The 18,081-nt window shown below is 37.7% G+C and overlaps 1 protein-coding gene across 2 annotated transcripts; it reads left to right on the forward strand.

The window, feature by feature from the left end:
* Positions 1-1,817: 1,817 nt before the first annotated feature.
* On the forward strand, positions 1,818-18,011 carry LOC127428386 (protein PHTF1-like). Of its 2 annotated transcripts, none has more exons than XM_051676744.1 (17): positions 1,818-1,965; positions 2,745-2,807; positions 2,919-2,975; positions 3,065-3,134; positions 3,275-3,433; positions 3,621-3,801; positions 5,248-5,371; positions 5,463-5,648; positions 5,764-6,012; positions 7,195-7,323; positions 7,534-7,803; positions 9,357-9,488; positions 9,776-9,862; positions 12,951-13,106; positions 13,261-13,356; positions 14,510-14,635; positions 17,489-18,011. In XM_051676744.1, exons 2-17 carry the CDS (start codon positions 2,778-2,780, stop codon positions 17,507-17,509), a joined length of 2,073 nt encoding a protein of 690 aa, XP_051532704.1. In that variant the 5' UTR covers positions 1,818-1,965; positions 2,745-2,777; the 3' UTR covers positions 17,510-18,011. The 2 variants fall into 2 exon arrangements, with proteins under 2 accessions (XP_051532704.1, XP_051532703.1); XM_051676743.1 differs by having other exon boundaries at positions 1,829-2,166.
* The last annotated feature ends 70 nt before the right edge of the window (positions 18,012-18,081 follow it).

Here is an 18,081-nt window from a genome sequence, read left to right on the forward strand (position 1 = left end):
CAATCCAAAATGTATTTGATATAATTAGAGGCATTGTAATGTGTCTTAGTGTTCATGATACGATTCATTAGAAACACAATGAACTTTATCCTCTTTTAATAAATGCTTTCAGCAGTTCACTTCTAGGAATGTATTAATCTAGAGCCAACATGACAGTTACAGATGAAGGCAAAAGAGCTTACTGTGATGACTGGAATTTCTATTCATCCATTTTCTCTTCAAAACAATGTAGTATTTTTTAAAAACTAAAATGAAAATTAGAAGAAAAAATAAATAAATGTTATGGGGCAATTTACATAAGAATGATCAATGATATGGTTTCACATGGGGGCCCCAGTCGGGTGGTTGTCTTGAGCCTCGGAAATCAAAGAGACAGGTAAAAGATGTCTGTCAGCTTTTCTTGGACCTAAGTGGTGAAGAACCCTGCAAAGTGTCACAGGTTAGAATCTCTGTCAAGAAAACAGAAAGTTAATTCACTCCTAGAGGACCGCTAGATTTTTTAAAATACTATTTTTACTATTACTATTATTTTCTGTTAAAACAAAAAGACTAAGTGTGCCTTTAAGACTATGACTGACCAATATGAGACAGATGACACTCCAGTTTACGTTTTTTTATTTTTTTTATTTGATTAAATAAAGAATAGAATAAGTCCTAAACACTGCCATAGTTTTTGTTTTGTCACCTAACATTTACTCAGGCAGCACAATTACAGTTTAACCGTAGCTTTCTTTAGGCATTTAATGCTAGAGCTTTTTAAATCAATAGATTGAATCACATTATGTTTTTGTTGTGATACAGCTGAACCAATGCAACCAATTATTAAATAAAGAAATATTACGGGTTCAGAACAAGTTAAGCTCAGTCCTCAGCATTTGTGGCATAAAATTGATTACCACAAAAAAATGATTTTGACTTGGACCTCCTTTTCTTTTAAAAAAGCAAAAATTACAGTGTGGCACTTATAATGGAAGTGAATGTGGGCCAATTGTTGAATGTTAAAATACTCACTTTTTCAAAAGTAATTTTTTCAAGACATAACATTATGCATGTAAACATGATTGTAGTGTGATAAAATCACTTACTAACATTTTCTGTGTAAAGTTATAGCCAGTTTTACAACTTTGTTGCCATGATGATGTAATGTTAACAAACCATAAAACCCTAGAGAGACTGTAAAAGTAACAATTTAAATAACTTTACAGCTCAAATCATACATAAGTTTTAACAGAATTAATTTGAGTGCTTTTATAAAATAAGCTTCAAATTTCTGCCTTTAAACCCTCCAAGAATTGGCCACATTCACTTCTATTGTAAGTGCCTCACTGTAACCTCAGTTTTTGCTTTATTTTTATTTTATTTTATTTTTTTTTAGAAAAGGAGGGACGAGTCTAAATTAATTTTCGTGGCAATCAACATTATGCCACATATGCTGTGGACTGAGCTTAACTTGTATTGAACCCAGAGTATTCCTTTAACACCAGGCATGTTCCTTTGTTCTGCAGATTCAATTACATCATTCACAGTATAGTTTGGAATGTTTCTGTGATTACAGTCAGTACATGTTACATGTCAATAATTCCATGTACATTCCAGTTGTCAGATGTTTTACAGACATATCAACACAAAAGCTAGAACTAAAACAGCATTTTCACAATAGTTTTAATTGTGTGATTTAATTCTATTTTATTCTTTTTATTTGACCAGTTCGCAGTAGCTGGAGAGTTTATTTTGCCCAAAAAAAAACAAAAACAAAAAAAAAACAAACAAAAAAAAAAAGTACTTCCGCCATTTACAATCACAGTGCGATTATCATCGTTGGCTTCACACATCTAGTCGTTTCTGGCAACAGGCGCTGATGAGAGTGGGAACTTTAACAGTTACTTCTCTTTTACTGCAGTGGATCGCTATATCCTCGATCATATTTGACCAAATTAATGCCGATGTGATCCGAAATTAAATATGGTTAGTTCGCAACTTTTGACGATTTCTTATATATCTTAATCAGGTGTTTACGATGTAGCGTCAGATAGCTGAAAGAAGGGGGGGCGAGGTTTGTTACAATTCCAACAAACATCTGTGACAGCACTCAACACGCACAGCTGAAGAATCGCAGCGAGATTTTTTTTAGTTTTTATTTATTTTTTTTATTATTATTTGCTACAGGTAAGTTTAATACTGTAATATGAATATTTCATTGAGCGAAAAGTCAGTTAGGTGACTTTATCATTTACTTTAGACGTTACTTTCCTTGCATTGATATGGTAACGGAATGACATGTAGCCTAATTGACCTGTCATGATGGTCATTTCCACTGTACGCGAGAAATGATTTGCGATATGTGAAGAGAATTTCTATGGCTGTGCTTCAAACCACATTTAGTCGCCTATGCAGACAGCATTAAGCGGCCGTTCACCCTGAATGCGTTTTGTCGTCCGTCCGCGGTGTTATTTAAACGTTTTCACGTGTAAACATGCGCAAGACGGACGTCTTTGACCGTCGCGTCCATCAGTTTTATCAGCGTCTTTTTTTTTTTTTTTTTTTAAGTAAAAAAGAACGTCAACTTTTAAAAGCGCGTCTCGAGACACCTATGTTCAGAGTAAAGTGTTGCGCGTGCTGTCTAGTTAGGGAGCTCTCTAGGTTTCGAGACACAACCACACTCATTATTTGTTCAGGATGAGTCAAGTAGACCCCTCCTTTGTACTGTAAATGATGACATAAGTCTTATCTCTGACTCTTTTGAGGATTGAGATGTCCTGACCGAATATATTTCAGACATGGCGGGAATAGCATGGTATCAGAAAAAGGTGAGCATTTATATATATATATATATATATATATATATATATATATATATATATTGTGATTGTGAAGTGAAAATGGGTCAAACGTCTCTAATGATGAACTTCCTGTCAAAGATTGGAGCTTATGATCAGCAGATTTGGGAAAAATCACTGGAACAAACTGAGCTCAAGGTAATTTTGCAATTTGTTTTTACAACAAGGATGTGGTTTTTGAACACTGTGAAAAAATTATCTTGTGAAACTCTGTTCTGAATGCACAGGGCATTGGAAGCAAACCTAAAAAGACTGGCCATATCAAGCCAGACCTCATTGATGTTGATTTAGTGCGAGGTGAGTTGCAATTGAAGTGTAGCGAATGAATCTTGATATTAAAAGTTTTCACATGCAATGGGCTGTTCTCAGATTAACAGAATATGGACAACCCATACCCAGTGCTCTCTTGAGCAATGAAGTGTTTTTGCTCTTTGCAGGTTCCACATTTAGCAAAGCCAAACCAGAGAGCCCTTGGACGGCTCTGACTCGCAAAGGCTTGGTCAGGGTCCTCTTTTATCCTTTGTTCTTTCCGTGGTGGATCCAAGTGACATCTAAATGCATCTCCACTTGCATCTTGGTTCTATACTTTCTTCAAGGTATGTAGTCTTGCTGCAGAGTGCACGTGATTTGCAGTAGGTTAAGGGTATTTTAGCGTAGTTTTGCTGATCATTCTTTGCATATTTCAGATTTCATTGAGAGATATACACATGACTAGGCAGTAATGCGTAAGGGTGCCAATTCCAATGACGTGAAGTGAATTGATCTGATTTGTGTTCATTGCAGTGGCAGGAGCTGTATTGTATTTTGAGGTACCAGCAGCCTGTGCCAGTGAGTTGGTGGGTCCATTGTGTCTCATGCTGTTGTTGGGTACAGTCCACTGCCAAATAGTGTCCACAGAATCCTCCAGAAGCCCAGACAACAGTCCTTTCTCCAGTCGGGCAGCCAGCCCTGTTCGCAGGAAAAGGTTAAGCCATTGCTGTTTTATAGTTGCGGGTAACAGTCTTATCTCTGATCCATAAAGGACCGAATTGTTTTCCCTCAACATATGACCAGTACATCGTATTGTCTGCTAAGTTTGCAGTTTAATCTTTAGGATTTGGTTGAAATTATACTGAATGCTTGAACCAAAATTGACTTATTATATAGAATGTCTTTCTTAGAACATATGGCTTTGGAGTATTTTGGTATTTGGGCCTACTTTTAAAAGACACCTGTGCTTTTGACATAATTATGTTTGAGTTATGTTTTAAAGGGATAGGTAACCCAAAATTTAATTCTGGCATCATTTACTCGCCCTCATGTTGTTTAAAACCCAATAACTTCCTTCCATAAAATACATTAGGATACATTTTCAAGAATATTTGCTAAAGCTGCTATTTCATTTTATACAATGAAAGTGAATGGTGACTGAGGTTGTCAGTCCCTAACTTCCTACCTAATGTCCAAAGTATACTTCGGCTTTGACGAGAATGCTTAGCGCAAGGCCTTTCAAAGTATACTTCATTTGACTGTGCATGCATACAAAGTACTTTTTGATTACTTCGGATTACTTCCAACCTAACTCTTTTATTTGAGTTTATGTTTGAGTTTAACAGGCATTTCTCATGGGAGTTGCTAGAAATATGGACAGGTTCCCGAGGCAGGTTAAACAAGCGTGCAAGTTTTGCATGTGTGGAATGGATCAGATCAGTTATATTTTAGAATCAACTTTGCAGAAACAGCCTCAAAGTTATTACTAAAGCAAAAGTGCATTCATTTACATTTTTGAAGCAGAGTACAAAAGCAATTCACAAAACTAAAATCACCTCTAAAATGATATCCTTCTCCATTGTGAATATTCAGTGTAGCGTTGTATGAAGCACCACCCACATAGAGGTCTCTACCAAACAAAGCGACCTCCTATTGGTCAGCACGGCGATTTCGCTTGTTAAAGTTCACCAAAATTGAACTCCATGTGAAATCCACAAGGGGAAAATTCTTCGCCACCGGAAGTCTATCACACGAAATTCACGATCGTGTGGATTCCCATTGAGATGGCTGTATTTTGCCTGCGGAATTTCGCCACACAAAGGTATGTGTGACCGCGCCTTTAGTTTTCTGTTGTTTAGCTGCAATTACATCGCTTCTTCGTGACAGCAATGGCTCAATTGTGAGTGACACCACCTTGTGGACCCACTAATTAGTGCAAAATATGCCAGGTGCATGTCCATTGCTCCAGCACTCCTTTACGCAGACACCTTGCGTTAGCGTTTGACCGAAGTATACTTGGGGCTTAAAATCCCATTTTGGCTGTCACGGAAGAAAGAAAGACATATAGGTTTGAAACGACATGAGGGTAAGTAAATAATGACAGATTTTTCATTTTTGGGTGAACTATCCCTTTAAGTTATTTTTGGTTTTGTTTTGGTAGACAGAGGAAGAGCAGGAAAGCTAAGCGATCAGAGGATGAAAGCAGCAGAGGGGGAGGGATTGTCGAACTCCGACCCTGGCAGCTTGAAGAAAACCACCGGCTCTACAGATCAGAGAAGAGACTGGTAAAATACTTATTTTTTCTATTGAATGGAACATTTCAAAGTGTCATGTACAGTCACGTTAGTGTTGACTGAGATTCTGTGTGTTGTGCAGAACTCTCTGAGGAGGTCTTGGTATGGGCCTTCTGATGAGCTCTCCAGTGAGGAAGAGGAAGCAGATGAAGCAGAGCTGCACAGAGACAAACTCTTCTCTTCAGCACCACCCAAATATGCCCCAGCACTCAGGAATAGACTTTGCAATGTCCCCAAGAACCACCTACCACCCCAGCCCCAACATCAGGTTGAGAATGTGATACAGTTAGGAAATAGATTAGAGAGAAGACTTTTGTGTTGATGGTGTGATGAAAAATAACTCTATTAGCTCTAATAACATAGATGTCATGCGTCATGTACAGGGAGATGGTAATGTCATGACAACAGGCACTCCAGCACTGCCACGTGAAGTCGAGCATCTACGGCCATCAGAGGGCTCACACCCAGCCTCTGACACAGATGACATGTTATGGGAGGAGCTTCTACAGGATCCTGACTCTGCCTCTTCAGGAAGCAGTGACAGTGGGGAGGAGGAGCTTCACAGTCATAGCCACTCCCTCCCAATGCCCAACATCACTTTAACAAGTGATGAGGATGATGCCTTACCTCAGGTTGGCTGTAGTTTTGCTGTAATACATCTCATGTGATTGTCTGTTGCTTACAAATTTAGTGACTTTTTTATTTAACTAGAAAGCTTTTCACACTGCGTGCACTAAACCTAATTCTGTGTAAACGTTTGTTTTTAAACCCTGGGTTAAATGAATAGTTCACTTAAAAATGAAAATTGTTTCATCATTTACTTACCATAATACCACCCCAGATATGTATGACTTTCTTCTGCAGAACACAAACAAAGATTTTTAGAAGAATATCTCAGCTCTGTAGGTCCATACAATGCAAGTCAACAAGGTCCAAAACTTTGAAGCTCTAGAAGCATATAAAGGCATCATAAAAGTAATCCATACAACTCCAGTGGTTTAATTCATGTCTTCTGAAGCGATATGATAGGTGTGGGTGAGAAACAGATCAATATTGAAGTCCTTTTTACTATAAATCTCCACTTTTAGACAGCCCTCCTAAGCGCTCCTCTCTGCTTAGAGTTTTTGTTTTGTTTTTGGCGATTCACATTATTCTTGCATATCGCCACCTACTGGGCAGGGAGGAGAATTTATAAGAAAAAAGGACTTAAATATTGATCAGATTCTCACCCACACCTATCATATTGCTTCTGAAGACATAGATTTAACCACTGGAGTCTTATGGGTTACTTTTATGCTGCCTTTATGTGCTTTTTGGACCTTGTTGACTTGCACTGTATGGACCTACAGATCTGAAATATTCTTATAAAAATCTTTATTTGTGTTCCACAGAAGAAAGAAAGTCATGCACATCTGGCATGCCATGAGGGTGAGTAAATGATGAGAGAATTTTCATTTTTGAGTGAAAAAAAAAATAATATCCACTTTAAATCCTGTGTAAAGAAACATTTCACGCTTCTTGAAATTTTAAAAGGGGCTTTGCTCTGCTTTTGTGGTGCAAACACAGTATTGCAATAGCTAGGGTATACAGTGTTAAAAGGATGGAATGTGGAACAAGAGAATCCAGGAATATGTTAAACCATGGTTAAAAAATAAATAATGATTTCAAGTGTAAACGCATTTTTTTGCTAGGGTTAACAACCAGTTGCAAACAGCATCTATTTGAAGTTCAATAAGTTGTCCAAGAACAGTGACAAATATAGGGCTCTAACTAACTCTATTTGAATTAAACTAAAGATTCATCTCTTCATTTAGCACCAGTTTTCATGGCTGCAGGCTTGCCACCCCTCCAAAGACCGCGTCAGTGCCATTATCTGGGAGAAAGGAGAGTGTAAGAAAGCAGACATGTCCGTGCTGGAGATCAGTGGTATCATTCTTACACGAGTAAAGACCCTCTTTACCCCTGTTGCTAGTGGTTGAACTGCTTTTTTGACAAAAAAGGGAACTGTTTGACATCCTTTCTAAAAGCAAAAAATATTAAAATCCAAAATAGACTTTCGTCCATGTAAGCCTTTGGACACTAACTGTTTGGAATTATACTTTTGCATTGCTATTTGCCTAGCAGGTAAGTGTCCTCGAATTATATGTTTTCAGGTAAAGGTGGTAGAACAAGGGATGGGTTATCTGATCTTTGGGAGCCTGGTCACTGCCTCACTGGCACTGCTGCCATACTGCTTCAGAATGGCTCAGAAACTGGATGTTGCAAATTTCAGTTCTGTTTCCCTTGAGGAACTGCCAGCAGTGGCTATTGGGCCTCCCAGTGCCTTGTCCTATGCTTTCTTCACCATCACCACAGTGGAGAGAGCTTTCCTTACTGGACTCTTCTTCTTCATGATGTGTGTGGCGGAGAGAACGTATAAACAGGTGAGAATGGATGTAATGTAATCAGATAATAGTTGCTTTGACTTCAGTTTCATTTCAGATGCTCGAAAACTCCCCCATCTTCTATTGGTCGTACAAACAGATAGTCCCTCCTAAAACTCACACCCTTGGTTGAGACAGTTTTGCCTTGGTTGGCTGGACTGGCCCCTCAGACAAAAACAACAAACTTTTGATGGTACCACAGAGCAACAGTGTTAAATTTTTAGATGAAATCAACCTAAAAGATATAAATGGATTACTAATAGTTGACTCTGCATATTAAGCAAGTATACAAGAATGAATATATTATGTCCAACAGGGACTAAAAATGAAGGGCCCTATTTTAAGAGTGCTAGCGCTAAGCGCAGCGCTATGCTATAAGTCATAAGCGCAAAGTCAGAGGGCATGGCCATTAAATTTTTTGTATTTTCGTGCAAGCCTGCGTTAGGTCGAGGCACAAGTGGGTTTGGCAAAATCACTTGCGCAATGCACTAATTGCTGGGTCGTGTGCAATTTAATTTGGAGGTTTTTCTCTGAGTATTGCAGCGTCTGCATCCTATTATATAGTCCATTCCCTCAAGCACCAGCGATGTAAACAAAGACCGCGCATTCATAAGAAGTTGGTAGTGTAAATGGACTGTATACCATTAATTAGAAGAATAAAAAATATGGACACGCTCATTTTATATGCTTAGAAAATGTTATTTTCGTCAGGGTTTTGATGGATACTCTGTTGAATTATAGGGAATGTAAGTATTATTAATAATGTTCATCTACTGACACAAATAATGGCTAGTATTAACAGTAATTGAATCGGCACGCACTTCACTACTACCGGTCGATTTTGATTTTGAACAGTTAAATTCATTTATTAAAACATGAACAAATTAAACAAAAAATGTTTAAATTCAAATTACACTTCAAATAAATGAAAATGTAATCAAAATAACAAAATGGTAATAAAAAAAAAAAATCATACCAAATCCAAACTTTCTCCAACTTTCACCTGCACCTTTTGCAATCACTCTACGACAACAGGTGGAAAAATACCCATACATTTTAGATCATAAAAACAATTGTAAAAAGAAACATAATAATAGTTAAAAAAATAAACCATGACCTATATATAGTTTAACACAAATCTCATAAAATTTTGTTTCATAAGATGGCTAAACAACTCTGATCGTCAGGGACATAATTTGATGTTCCACAATATTTTCAGAGTTTGGACATATCCAAACAGCATATGTAGGAACTGAGTTTGGACTTTGCGCTGAAAACAGGTGGTATTTAAATGTCTTAGCGCAATGATCTATTTCTCAGGAAAATTGCAAGTTTCGATTTGCGCCACTTAATTTATATACAATACACCCACAGTTCGTGCAAATACACTGACAGATAGCACAAAAAAATACAAATAATTGTTTTACTTTTTTTGCTGCCTGTCTGAACAAAGGCTCTCTCATTTGCAAATGCATTAGTAATCCTTAAACACAAAATCTATATTAAGGGCAGGCAGCATTTTCTGTTCTCAACAAGTGCAATGTCATCCACAGCGCCTTCTGTTTGCCAAACTCTTCAGCCATCTCACATCGGCACGGAAAGCCAAAAAATCTGAGATTCCTCACTTTCGACTGAAGAAAGTACAGAACATCAAGATGTGGCTTTCACTTCGATCATTCCTCAAGGTATTATCTTCCAGCTGACACCTTCCCACTACACTTCAGATGTATTTTCACCTTAAACACTTCTCTTAATATTTACTGGAGGGGAGAAAGCGAAATGGTTTCTCTAACATGTTAATCCCATTTGCCTAACCAGTCTGCTTTTATCATCACAAATGAAAGTCAAAGCCTTTTTTTTTTTTTTTTTTTATACTGACATTGAGCTTTGTGTATTGCTCTTTAAAAAGGCCCAGACCACATCATGAAATATATAGAAACGGAATTTAATAATTTGTTTGTGTCTTTAACAGAGGCGAGGGCCTCAGCGCTCAGTCGATGTCATTGTATCATCAATTTTCCTCCTGGCGTTGTCCATTGCCTTCATCATCTGTGCCCAGGTCAGCTGTTGTTCAGCACTACAATGCCTTATGACACACCCTTTAAACATACAGTGGGGTTCAAAATCTGAGTTCACTTCTTCATGCTGTTCAGTTCATGCTTCTATTTAGCATTTTTCTCATTTAAAGGAATAGTTCACCTAAAAATGAAAATTCTCTCATCATTTACTCACCCTCATGCCATCCCAGATGTGTATGACTTACTTTCTTCGGCTGAACACATTAAGATTTTTGGAAGAAAATCTCCGCTCTGTAGGTCCACACAATGCAATTGAATAGTGACCAAAACTTTGAAGCTCCAAAAAGCACATAAAGGCAGCTAAAAGTAATTCATAAAACTTCAGTCATAATCCATGTTTAATCCATGTCTTCTGAAGCGATCCAATCAGTTTTTTGGTGAGAACAGACCAAAATATAACACCTTTTCACTATGAATCTTGACATCAGTAGTCTTCTTGGTGATCATGATTTCAAGCTTGATTACAGTTCCTAGCACCATCTAGCGCTCTGCACATGCGTCAAGCACTAGGAAGTGTATTTATCATCATGACCATGCCAAGAGACTGCAATGGCAAGATGTACAGTGAAAAAGGTGTTATGTTTTGGTCTGTTCTCACTCAAAAGCTATTAGATCACTTTTGAAGATATAGATTGGAACACTGGTGTTGTATGGATTACTTTTATGCTGCCGTTATGTGCTTTTTGAGCTTCAAAGTTTTGGTCGACATTCACTTGCATTATATGAAACCACAGAGCTGAGATATTCTTCTAAAAAATCTTTGTGTTCTGCAGAAGAAAGAAAATCATACACATCTGGGATGGCATGAGGGTGAGTAAATGACGAGAACATTTTCATTTTTGGGTGAACTATTGCTTTATTACAGATCATTCTTTTTCTATTTGTATTATCACCAATACAATTTGAGTAAAATGTTAATAAAATTAAAAAAAAAAAAAAAACACTTTTTTGCACAAATGATACCATGCAGTCGAACTGGCATGGACTCAAAACCTGATGGTCCATGTAGTTCCAGCGAGTTAACATGGTCAGTGTCAAACTGCAGTATCTTAAATATTTCCTCTTAATTTGACATCAAAATATTTTGTTTTAAAATGTTAAAATTCCTAAAGTTACCTGTTTATTTACAGTTTTTAATTTTTGAATCCTAGATTTCAATGTGGGCTTGATTTAAATAACTCAAAAAAGACAAAATTTTTAACAAGTCCCTAAAACTTTTGCACAGTACTGTATATATAACAGTATGTTTACAGTTGAAGTCAGAAGTTTACATACACCTTAGCCAAATACTTTTAAGCTCAGTTTTTCACAATTCCTGACATTTAATCGTAGAAAACATTTCCTGTCTAAGGTCAGTTAGGATCACTACTTTATTTTAAGAATGTCAGAATAATAGTAGTGAGAATGATTTATTTTAGCTTTTATATCACATTCCCAGTGGGTCAGATGTTTACATACACTTTGTTAGTATTTGGTAGCATTGCCTTTAAATTGTTTAACTTGGGTCAAATGTTTTGGGTATCCTTCCACAAGCTTCTCACAATAAGTTGCTGGAATTTTGGCCCATTCCTCCAGACAGAACTGGTGTAACTGAGTCAGTTTTGTAGGTCTCCTTGCTCGCACACACTTTTTCAGTTCTGCCCACAAATGTTCTATCGGATTGAGGTCAGGGCTTTGTGATGGCCACTCCAATACCTTGACTTTGTTGTCCTTAAGACATTTTGCCACAATTTTGGAGGACCCATTTGCGACCGAGTTTTAACTTCCTGGCTGATATCTTGAAATGTTGCTTCAATATATCCACATAATTTCCCTTTCTCATGATGCAATCTATTTTGTGAAGTGCACCAGTCCCTCCTGCAGCAAAGCACCCCCACATCATGATGCTGACACCCCCATGCTTCACGGTTGAGATGGTGTTCTTTGGCTCGCAAACCTTCTCCCTTTTTCCTCCAAACATAATGATTGTCATTCTGGCCAAACAGTTAAATTGTTTGTTTCATCAGACCAGAGGACATTTCTCCAAAAAGTAAGATCTTTGTCCCCATGTGCACTTGCAAACTGTAGTCTGGCTTTTTTATGGTGGTTTTGGAGCAGTGGCTTCTTCCTTGCTGAGCAGCCTTTCAGCTTATGTCAATATAGGACTCGTTTTACTGTGGATATAGATACTTGTCTACCTGTTTCCTCCAGCATCATCACAAGGTCCTTTGCTGTTGTTCTGGGATTGATTTGCACTTTTCGCACCAAACTATGTTCATCTCTAGGAGACAGAATGCGTCTCCTTCCTGAGCGATATGATGGCTGCGTGGTCCCATAGTGTTTATACTTGTGTACTATTGTTTGTGCACGTGGTACCTTCAGGTATTTGGAAATTGCTCCTAAGGATGAACCAGACTTGTGGAGGTCCAACAATTTTTTTCTGAGGTCTTGGCTGATTTCTTTTGATTTTACCATGATGTCAAGCAAAGAGGCACTGAGTTTGAAGGTAGGCCTTAAAATACATCCACACGTACTCCTCCAATCAACTCCAATTAGCCTATCAGAATCTAATTGCCTAAAGTCTTGACATAATTTTCTATTTTTTTCCAAGCTGCCTAAAGGCACAGTTAACTTAGTGTATGTAAACTTCTAACCCACTGGAATTGTGATTTTATAGTCAATTAAAAGTGAAACAATCTGTCTGTAAACAATTGTTGGAAAAATTACTCATGTCATGTACAAAGTAGATGTCCTAAATGACTTGCTAAAACTATAATTTGCTAATATGAAATCTGTGGTGTGATTAAAAAATGAGTTTTAATGATTTCAACCTAAGTGTATGTAAACTTCTGACTTCAACTGTACTTCTTTTTGTCAGAGATTTTTGTAAGAGAGGTTAGGGTAATGTAAATATAGTTTTACCTGACTGTATATATCATTTAGTCCTCATTAGAGACAATTAGATATGGGTGAGTAGGGTTGCTTATTATGTTACTTTGCCTAGTAAATCTGTATTTACAGCTTGGGAATATGTCTATTTAATATTTGTGCACTGTGAAGGGAACAGAAGATAACGGGGTTGTGTTTCAGCTTTTGCACAGTCATCACACATTCCTGGGCTCAGAGACCAACTGGGAGCTGATGGTCTGGTGTGCTGCTCTCTTGGTTTTCCTGCTACGCCTCGCTACCCTCGGCGCAGAGACCAACCGAAAGTATAGCAATGCTTCTGTGCTTCTAACTGAACAGGTGAGATAAAAATCTTTAACCCACATGGAACAAAGAGGCAGTATTGTTCAGAAACAAGTGAACTATTCACACATACACAGGCACAGATAAATGGTGTTCTGTATTGCTTGCAGCTGAGCTCATTATTTGCTGTTTTTAAATGGTTCTGTTACAGATAAACTTGTATCTTAAGATGGAGAAGAAACCCAACAAAAAGGATCAGCTGAATATAGTGAACAATGTGTTGAGGCTGGCCACAAAATTACTGAAAGTAAGACATTAGGAAAATATGATAAATAGAAATTTGCACCATAAACAGTGGCCCCAACAATATTTGGACACTTGATATACTTAAAGTTCACCCAGAAATGAAAATTATGTTTAATCACCCTCAAGTTGTTCCAACCCCATATGACTTTATTTATTCCATGGAACACAAAAGGAGATGTTAAGCAGAATGTTAGTCTGAATGTTTGTGTTCCATGTAAGAAAGAAAGCCCTGCGTGATTTAGGTGAGATTTAAAAGAATAGTTTACCAAACATAAATTCTCATAATTTTTTCACCCTCATGCCATGCCAGATGTGTATGACTTTCTCTCTTCTGCTGAGAATTTTTTTTGTTTGGTTTTTTGGAAAATATCTCGGCTCTGTAGGTCCATCAATCCAAGTGAATGGTGATCAGAACTTTGAATCTTCAAAAAGCACATAAAGGCAGTATAAAATTACATTTTTTTACATTTTACATTTATGCATTTGGCACATGCTTTTATTCGAAGGGACTTAAAGTGCACTTGCTTTTGCAACCTGCCCTGCTCAAGGACACATTGGTGGTGGCTGTGGGGATCTGTGCTTTAGCCCATTATGCCACCACTCGGTAGGCAGCATAAAAGTGAAATGAAGAAGCGAAATGATAGGTGTGAATGTGAGAAACGGAACAAAATGTAAGTCCTTTTTTACTATAGATTCTCCTCCCTGCCCCGTAGGAGGCAATATGCACGAAGAATGCAAATCACCAAAAACAAAAGAATGTGGAAGTGAAAGTGGACACTTGTAAAAAAGGACTTAAAGATCTGTTTCTCACCCACACCTATAATATCACTTCTGAAGGCATGGATTTAACCACTGAAGTAGTTTGGATTACTTTCATGCTGCCTTTATGTGCTTTTTGGAGATTGAAAATTTTGGTCACCATTCACCTGCATTGAATGGACTGAAAGAGCTGAGATAGTTTTCTAAAAATCTTTGTTTGTGTTTAGCAGAAGAAAGAAAGTCATACACATCTGGGATGGCATAAGAGTAAATGATGAAAGCATTTTATTTTCTGGTGAACTATTTCTTGAGTCCAAATACGTTTTAAAGCTAATGTATATCTAATAACACTTGAGAGAACCTTTTATTGTATTGGTCTCTTTTGCTGCTTTCAGGAATTGGACACTCCATTTCGTCTGTTAGGTCTGACAGTGAACCCACTTATCTACAATATCACAAGAGTGGTCATTCTGTCAGCCATCTCAGCTGCAGTCAGCGACTTATTGGGGTTCAACATCAGGGTGAGGGGAACATGTGCACTTTCTGAGTACCTGTCTGGTTTATTTTACCATTGGAATGCAGAATTCTGGATCTGGACCATCAGTTTGATCATTTATGATTGTTAAGTCATAATTACAGTTCTACGGCTTACTTTTATCAAGCCTATGAAGTTTCAACATCAATAGAGTGCAATAGTGTCCGGCCACTTTTTCAGTGGCCTTGGTTTAAGAAGTATTTTACCCTTTCATTTCTCCATAGGCACTTTTCTAATTCAATAAAGAGATGACCCAAACCAAACAGCTTCAAGATGAAACACAATATTACAAACTTCAACTTGAACCAAAAGAAATTATATAAAAATTGAGAGAAAAAAGAAAACAATTGCATAATATAAAACTATTCACATTCATTGATTATAAGAAAACAAAACAATATTTTTTGCAAATTATTCAGATATATACAAATTCTCTTTCTTTAGGATCCATCGGTAATGTAGGTTGGCTATTAAACTTTTTTTTTTTTTTTTTTTTTAAATAAAGTTGAATTCTCAACAATCTTGACCTTAATGGCATATCTGTGTTGAAAGGTTTACATAAGGTGTTGGCAACCTATGGCACGTGTGCCAGCATTGGTATGCGGAGGGGTAATCACTGGCACGCCAGCAATGGCGAGAGAGGAACAGAGTATTTTATTTATATGAAATTCTGCACCTGCATTCCAGTTTGCATCTTGATGTAATCCTTCCTCATGCTCACGCAGCGTGTTTTCATCAGCTGAATGGGAGGCTAAACAAAAAGTTAAAATGTGACGAGACTGCAGTACCCAACTGACTCCTGCAGCGCATGCAAGCCATTCGCGCATCACGAGCCGGCAGCACTTCACATTCGGTTAATCGCGTAAGTTAAAACGCGCCTGCTTTCCTTCGGTCAGGCTACGCGAATGACAGCCTACATTCCGTGTTTCATTTGTTTCTTTATGTTTTCAGAACAACACGTGATGTAATAAGGAAAACACCACTATTAATCCTTGAGATTTCCAACCCAGCATACAGGTACACCCTCCTTGAACCAGTCACACATAAAATTACATTAAATGATTAAAACATAAAAATCTGAGTCTATTCAAAATATAAATTAAACCTGGAAATAAAGTTTGATTCACCGAAAAGGGCTTAATAGTTGATCGGCTTGTGATGCGCGAATGGCTCGCATGCGTAGCGCGAGTCTCGTCACTCTTTAATAGTGTTTAGACTCCCATTCAACTGATGAAAACACACTGTGTGATCATGAGGAAGGCTTACATCAAGATGTAGATTGGAATGCAGGTGTGAAAAACGTAATTTAAATAAAATAGCCTGCTCCTCTCTCGCTATTGCTTGCGTACTAGTTATTACTCCTCTGTGTGATTTTGAAAATTGTATGACATAATTTAAGAAATATTTAAGATTCCACACAATTTCATGATCAGTAATCAAATAAGCAAATTTGTGACATTAACTGTGTTAAGTCATTTTGTACAAAAGGCCAGGTTTTCTTTCATTAAAGCACTTTCACAAGATGCTCTGTGAAAATTCACATGCGAAATCATTATTATATCATAATCATCAGGTTTTGCGGGGCCTGGGTAGCTCAGCGAGTATTGATGCTGACTGCTACCTCTGGAGTCGCGAGTTCGAATTCAGGGTGTGCTGAGTGACTCCAGCTAGGTCTCCTAAGCAACCAAATTGGCCCGGTTGCTAGGGAGGGTAGAGTCACATGGGGTAACCTCCTCGTGGTCATGATTAGTGGTTCTCGCTCTCAGTGGGGCGTGTGGTAAGTTGTGCGTGGATCGCAGAGAGTAGCATGAGCCTCCACATGCTGTGAGTCTCCGCGGTGTCATGCACAAGCCATGTGATAAGATGCGCAGATTGACGGTCTCAGAAGCGGCGGCAACTGAGACTTGTCCTCCGCCACCCGGATTGAGGTGAGTAACTGCACCACCACGAGGACCTACTAAGTAGTGGGAATAGGGCATTCCAAATTGGGAGAAAAGGGGATAAAAAAACAGAAATTAAATAAAAAAAATCATCAGGTTTTGCACAGATTTCTCACTCAAACTGTTAAGCTGATAATGTAATTTGTAATGAAAAATAAACTATTGAAATTAGAAAAATGCAAAATAGAAACATTTTCACAAGTGGACTCAAACTTTGGAAAATCACATACATGCACATATATACAGCTCTGGAAAAAATTAAGAGACCACTCCAAATGTTTCTTAAATAAGCATCTCTACATGTATGACAGACATTCCATTCCAGTGTCTGTTGAATTCCTGCTTGAATTTTTGCCCCAGGAGTGGCATAAAGTCACCCAACAGCATTGTGAAAGACTTGTGGAAAGCGTGCAAAAACGCATGAAAGCAGTGATTGAAAACCAGGGTTATTCCACCAAATATTGATTTCTGAACTCTTCCTAAGTTAAAACATTAGTATTGTGTTTTCGAGGCATTATTCGAGGTCTGAAAACACGGCATCTTTTTTGTTATTTGACAAGTTGTCATTTTCTGCAAATAAATGCTCTAAATGACAATATTGGAGCGGACGTCAGCACAGCCATTAACCAGGAAAATAAAAAATGGCACTCCGTGTCAAAAAGGTTGCCAAACCCTGGTGTATATAGTACCTTAATCATTTTCTCTATTGAAAATGAATGGATGTTTTTACTTCCCGAACCCCACTGTTGTACTCTTTAGTTGTTGTGTTTTTTTTATTTATTTATTTATTTTTTTTATACCTTTTATCCTTAACACCTTGTGCACAAATGTTCTAAGCATATTGTTCAAGCTATTTTAATTCACAGGATTAACAATATCTGTCATATGTTTTTTAACAGCTGTGGAAGATCAAGCCTTGATATGATGCCATTACACTGCCAGCGTCTTAACACTGAGGGCAGAGAGACTCTTGAGTGCACTTACGTACAACACACCAGATGGACAAGTTACGCAATCTTTAATAACTGTGCAAATCTACTGACCAAACTTATGCATGACTTTGCCTCTATGTTCTGTGCCAACGGCCAGACCAACCAAACCTGTGTTCAGCTCGGCTTTGGCTCTAGAATATTTCCTCAAACTTGAGTTTTAGAACCGTAAAGCTCAACTACACTTGAAAATTGAATGGAGCATCCTGGATGCAGTGTCTTTCTTGATGCACTTGCCAGTTGCTGTGTTGTCATATTCCAGCTAGCGCCCTTTGTACCCCATTTATGAAACATGGAATGGTGAAGTGCTGAATGGGCAATGAAATGAAGGTTTTGAGTTTTTAGAAAAGGGTACTGAAACACTGAAGCTCTGGGTGGGACCATCTTTTTTTTTTTACTGGCATTGTATTAAAATAAAACTTTTGTCTAACTAGTGATTTTACTAATTTACTTTTTAATTACAATCATTATTTTTTTGTACGCAACTGTTCACTGACGTGCAT

This window comes from Myxocyprinus asiaticus, chromosome 37 (genome assembly GCF_019703515.2).
Source record: "Myxocyprinus asiaticus isolate MX2 ecotype Aquarium Trade chromosome 37, UBuf_Myxa_2, whole genome shotgun sequence".
Classification (NCBI taxonomy): domain Eukaryota; kingdom Metazoa; phylum Chordata; class Actinopteri; order Cypriniformes; family Catostomidae; genus Myxocyprinus; species Myxocyprinus asiaticus.

Excerpts from the sequence above, each read along its gene's own strand:
- LOC127428386 (XM_051676744.1), top strand. The coding sequence starts at position 2,778 with ATGGCGGGAATAGCATGGTATCAGAAAAAG. Across the intron at positions 3,434-3,620 it reads GGTTCTATACTTTCTTCAAG|TGGCAGGAGCTGTATTGTAT; the intron begins GTATGTAGTCTT and ends TGTTCATTGCAG. Across the intron at positions 13,107-13,260 it reads CTGTGCTTCTAACTGAACAG|ATAAACTTGTATCTTAAGAT; the intron begins GTGAGATAAAAA and ends GTTCTGTTACAG.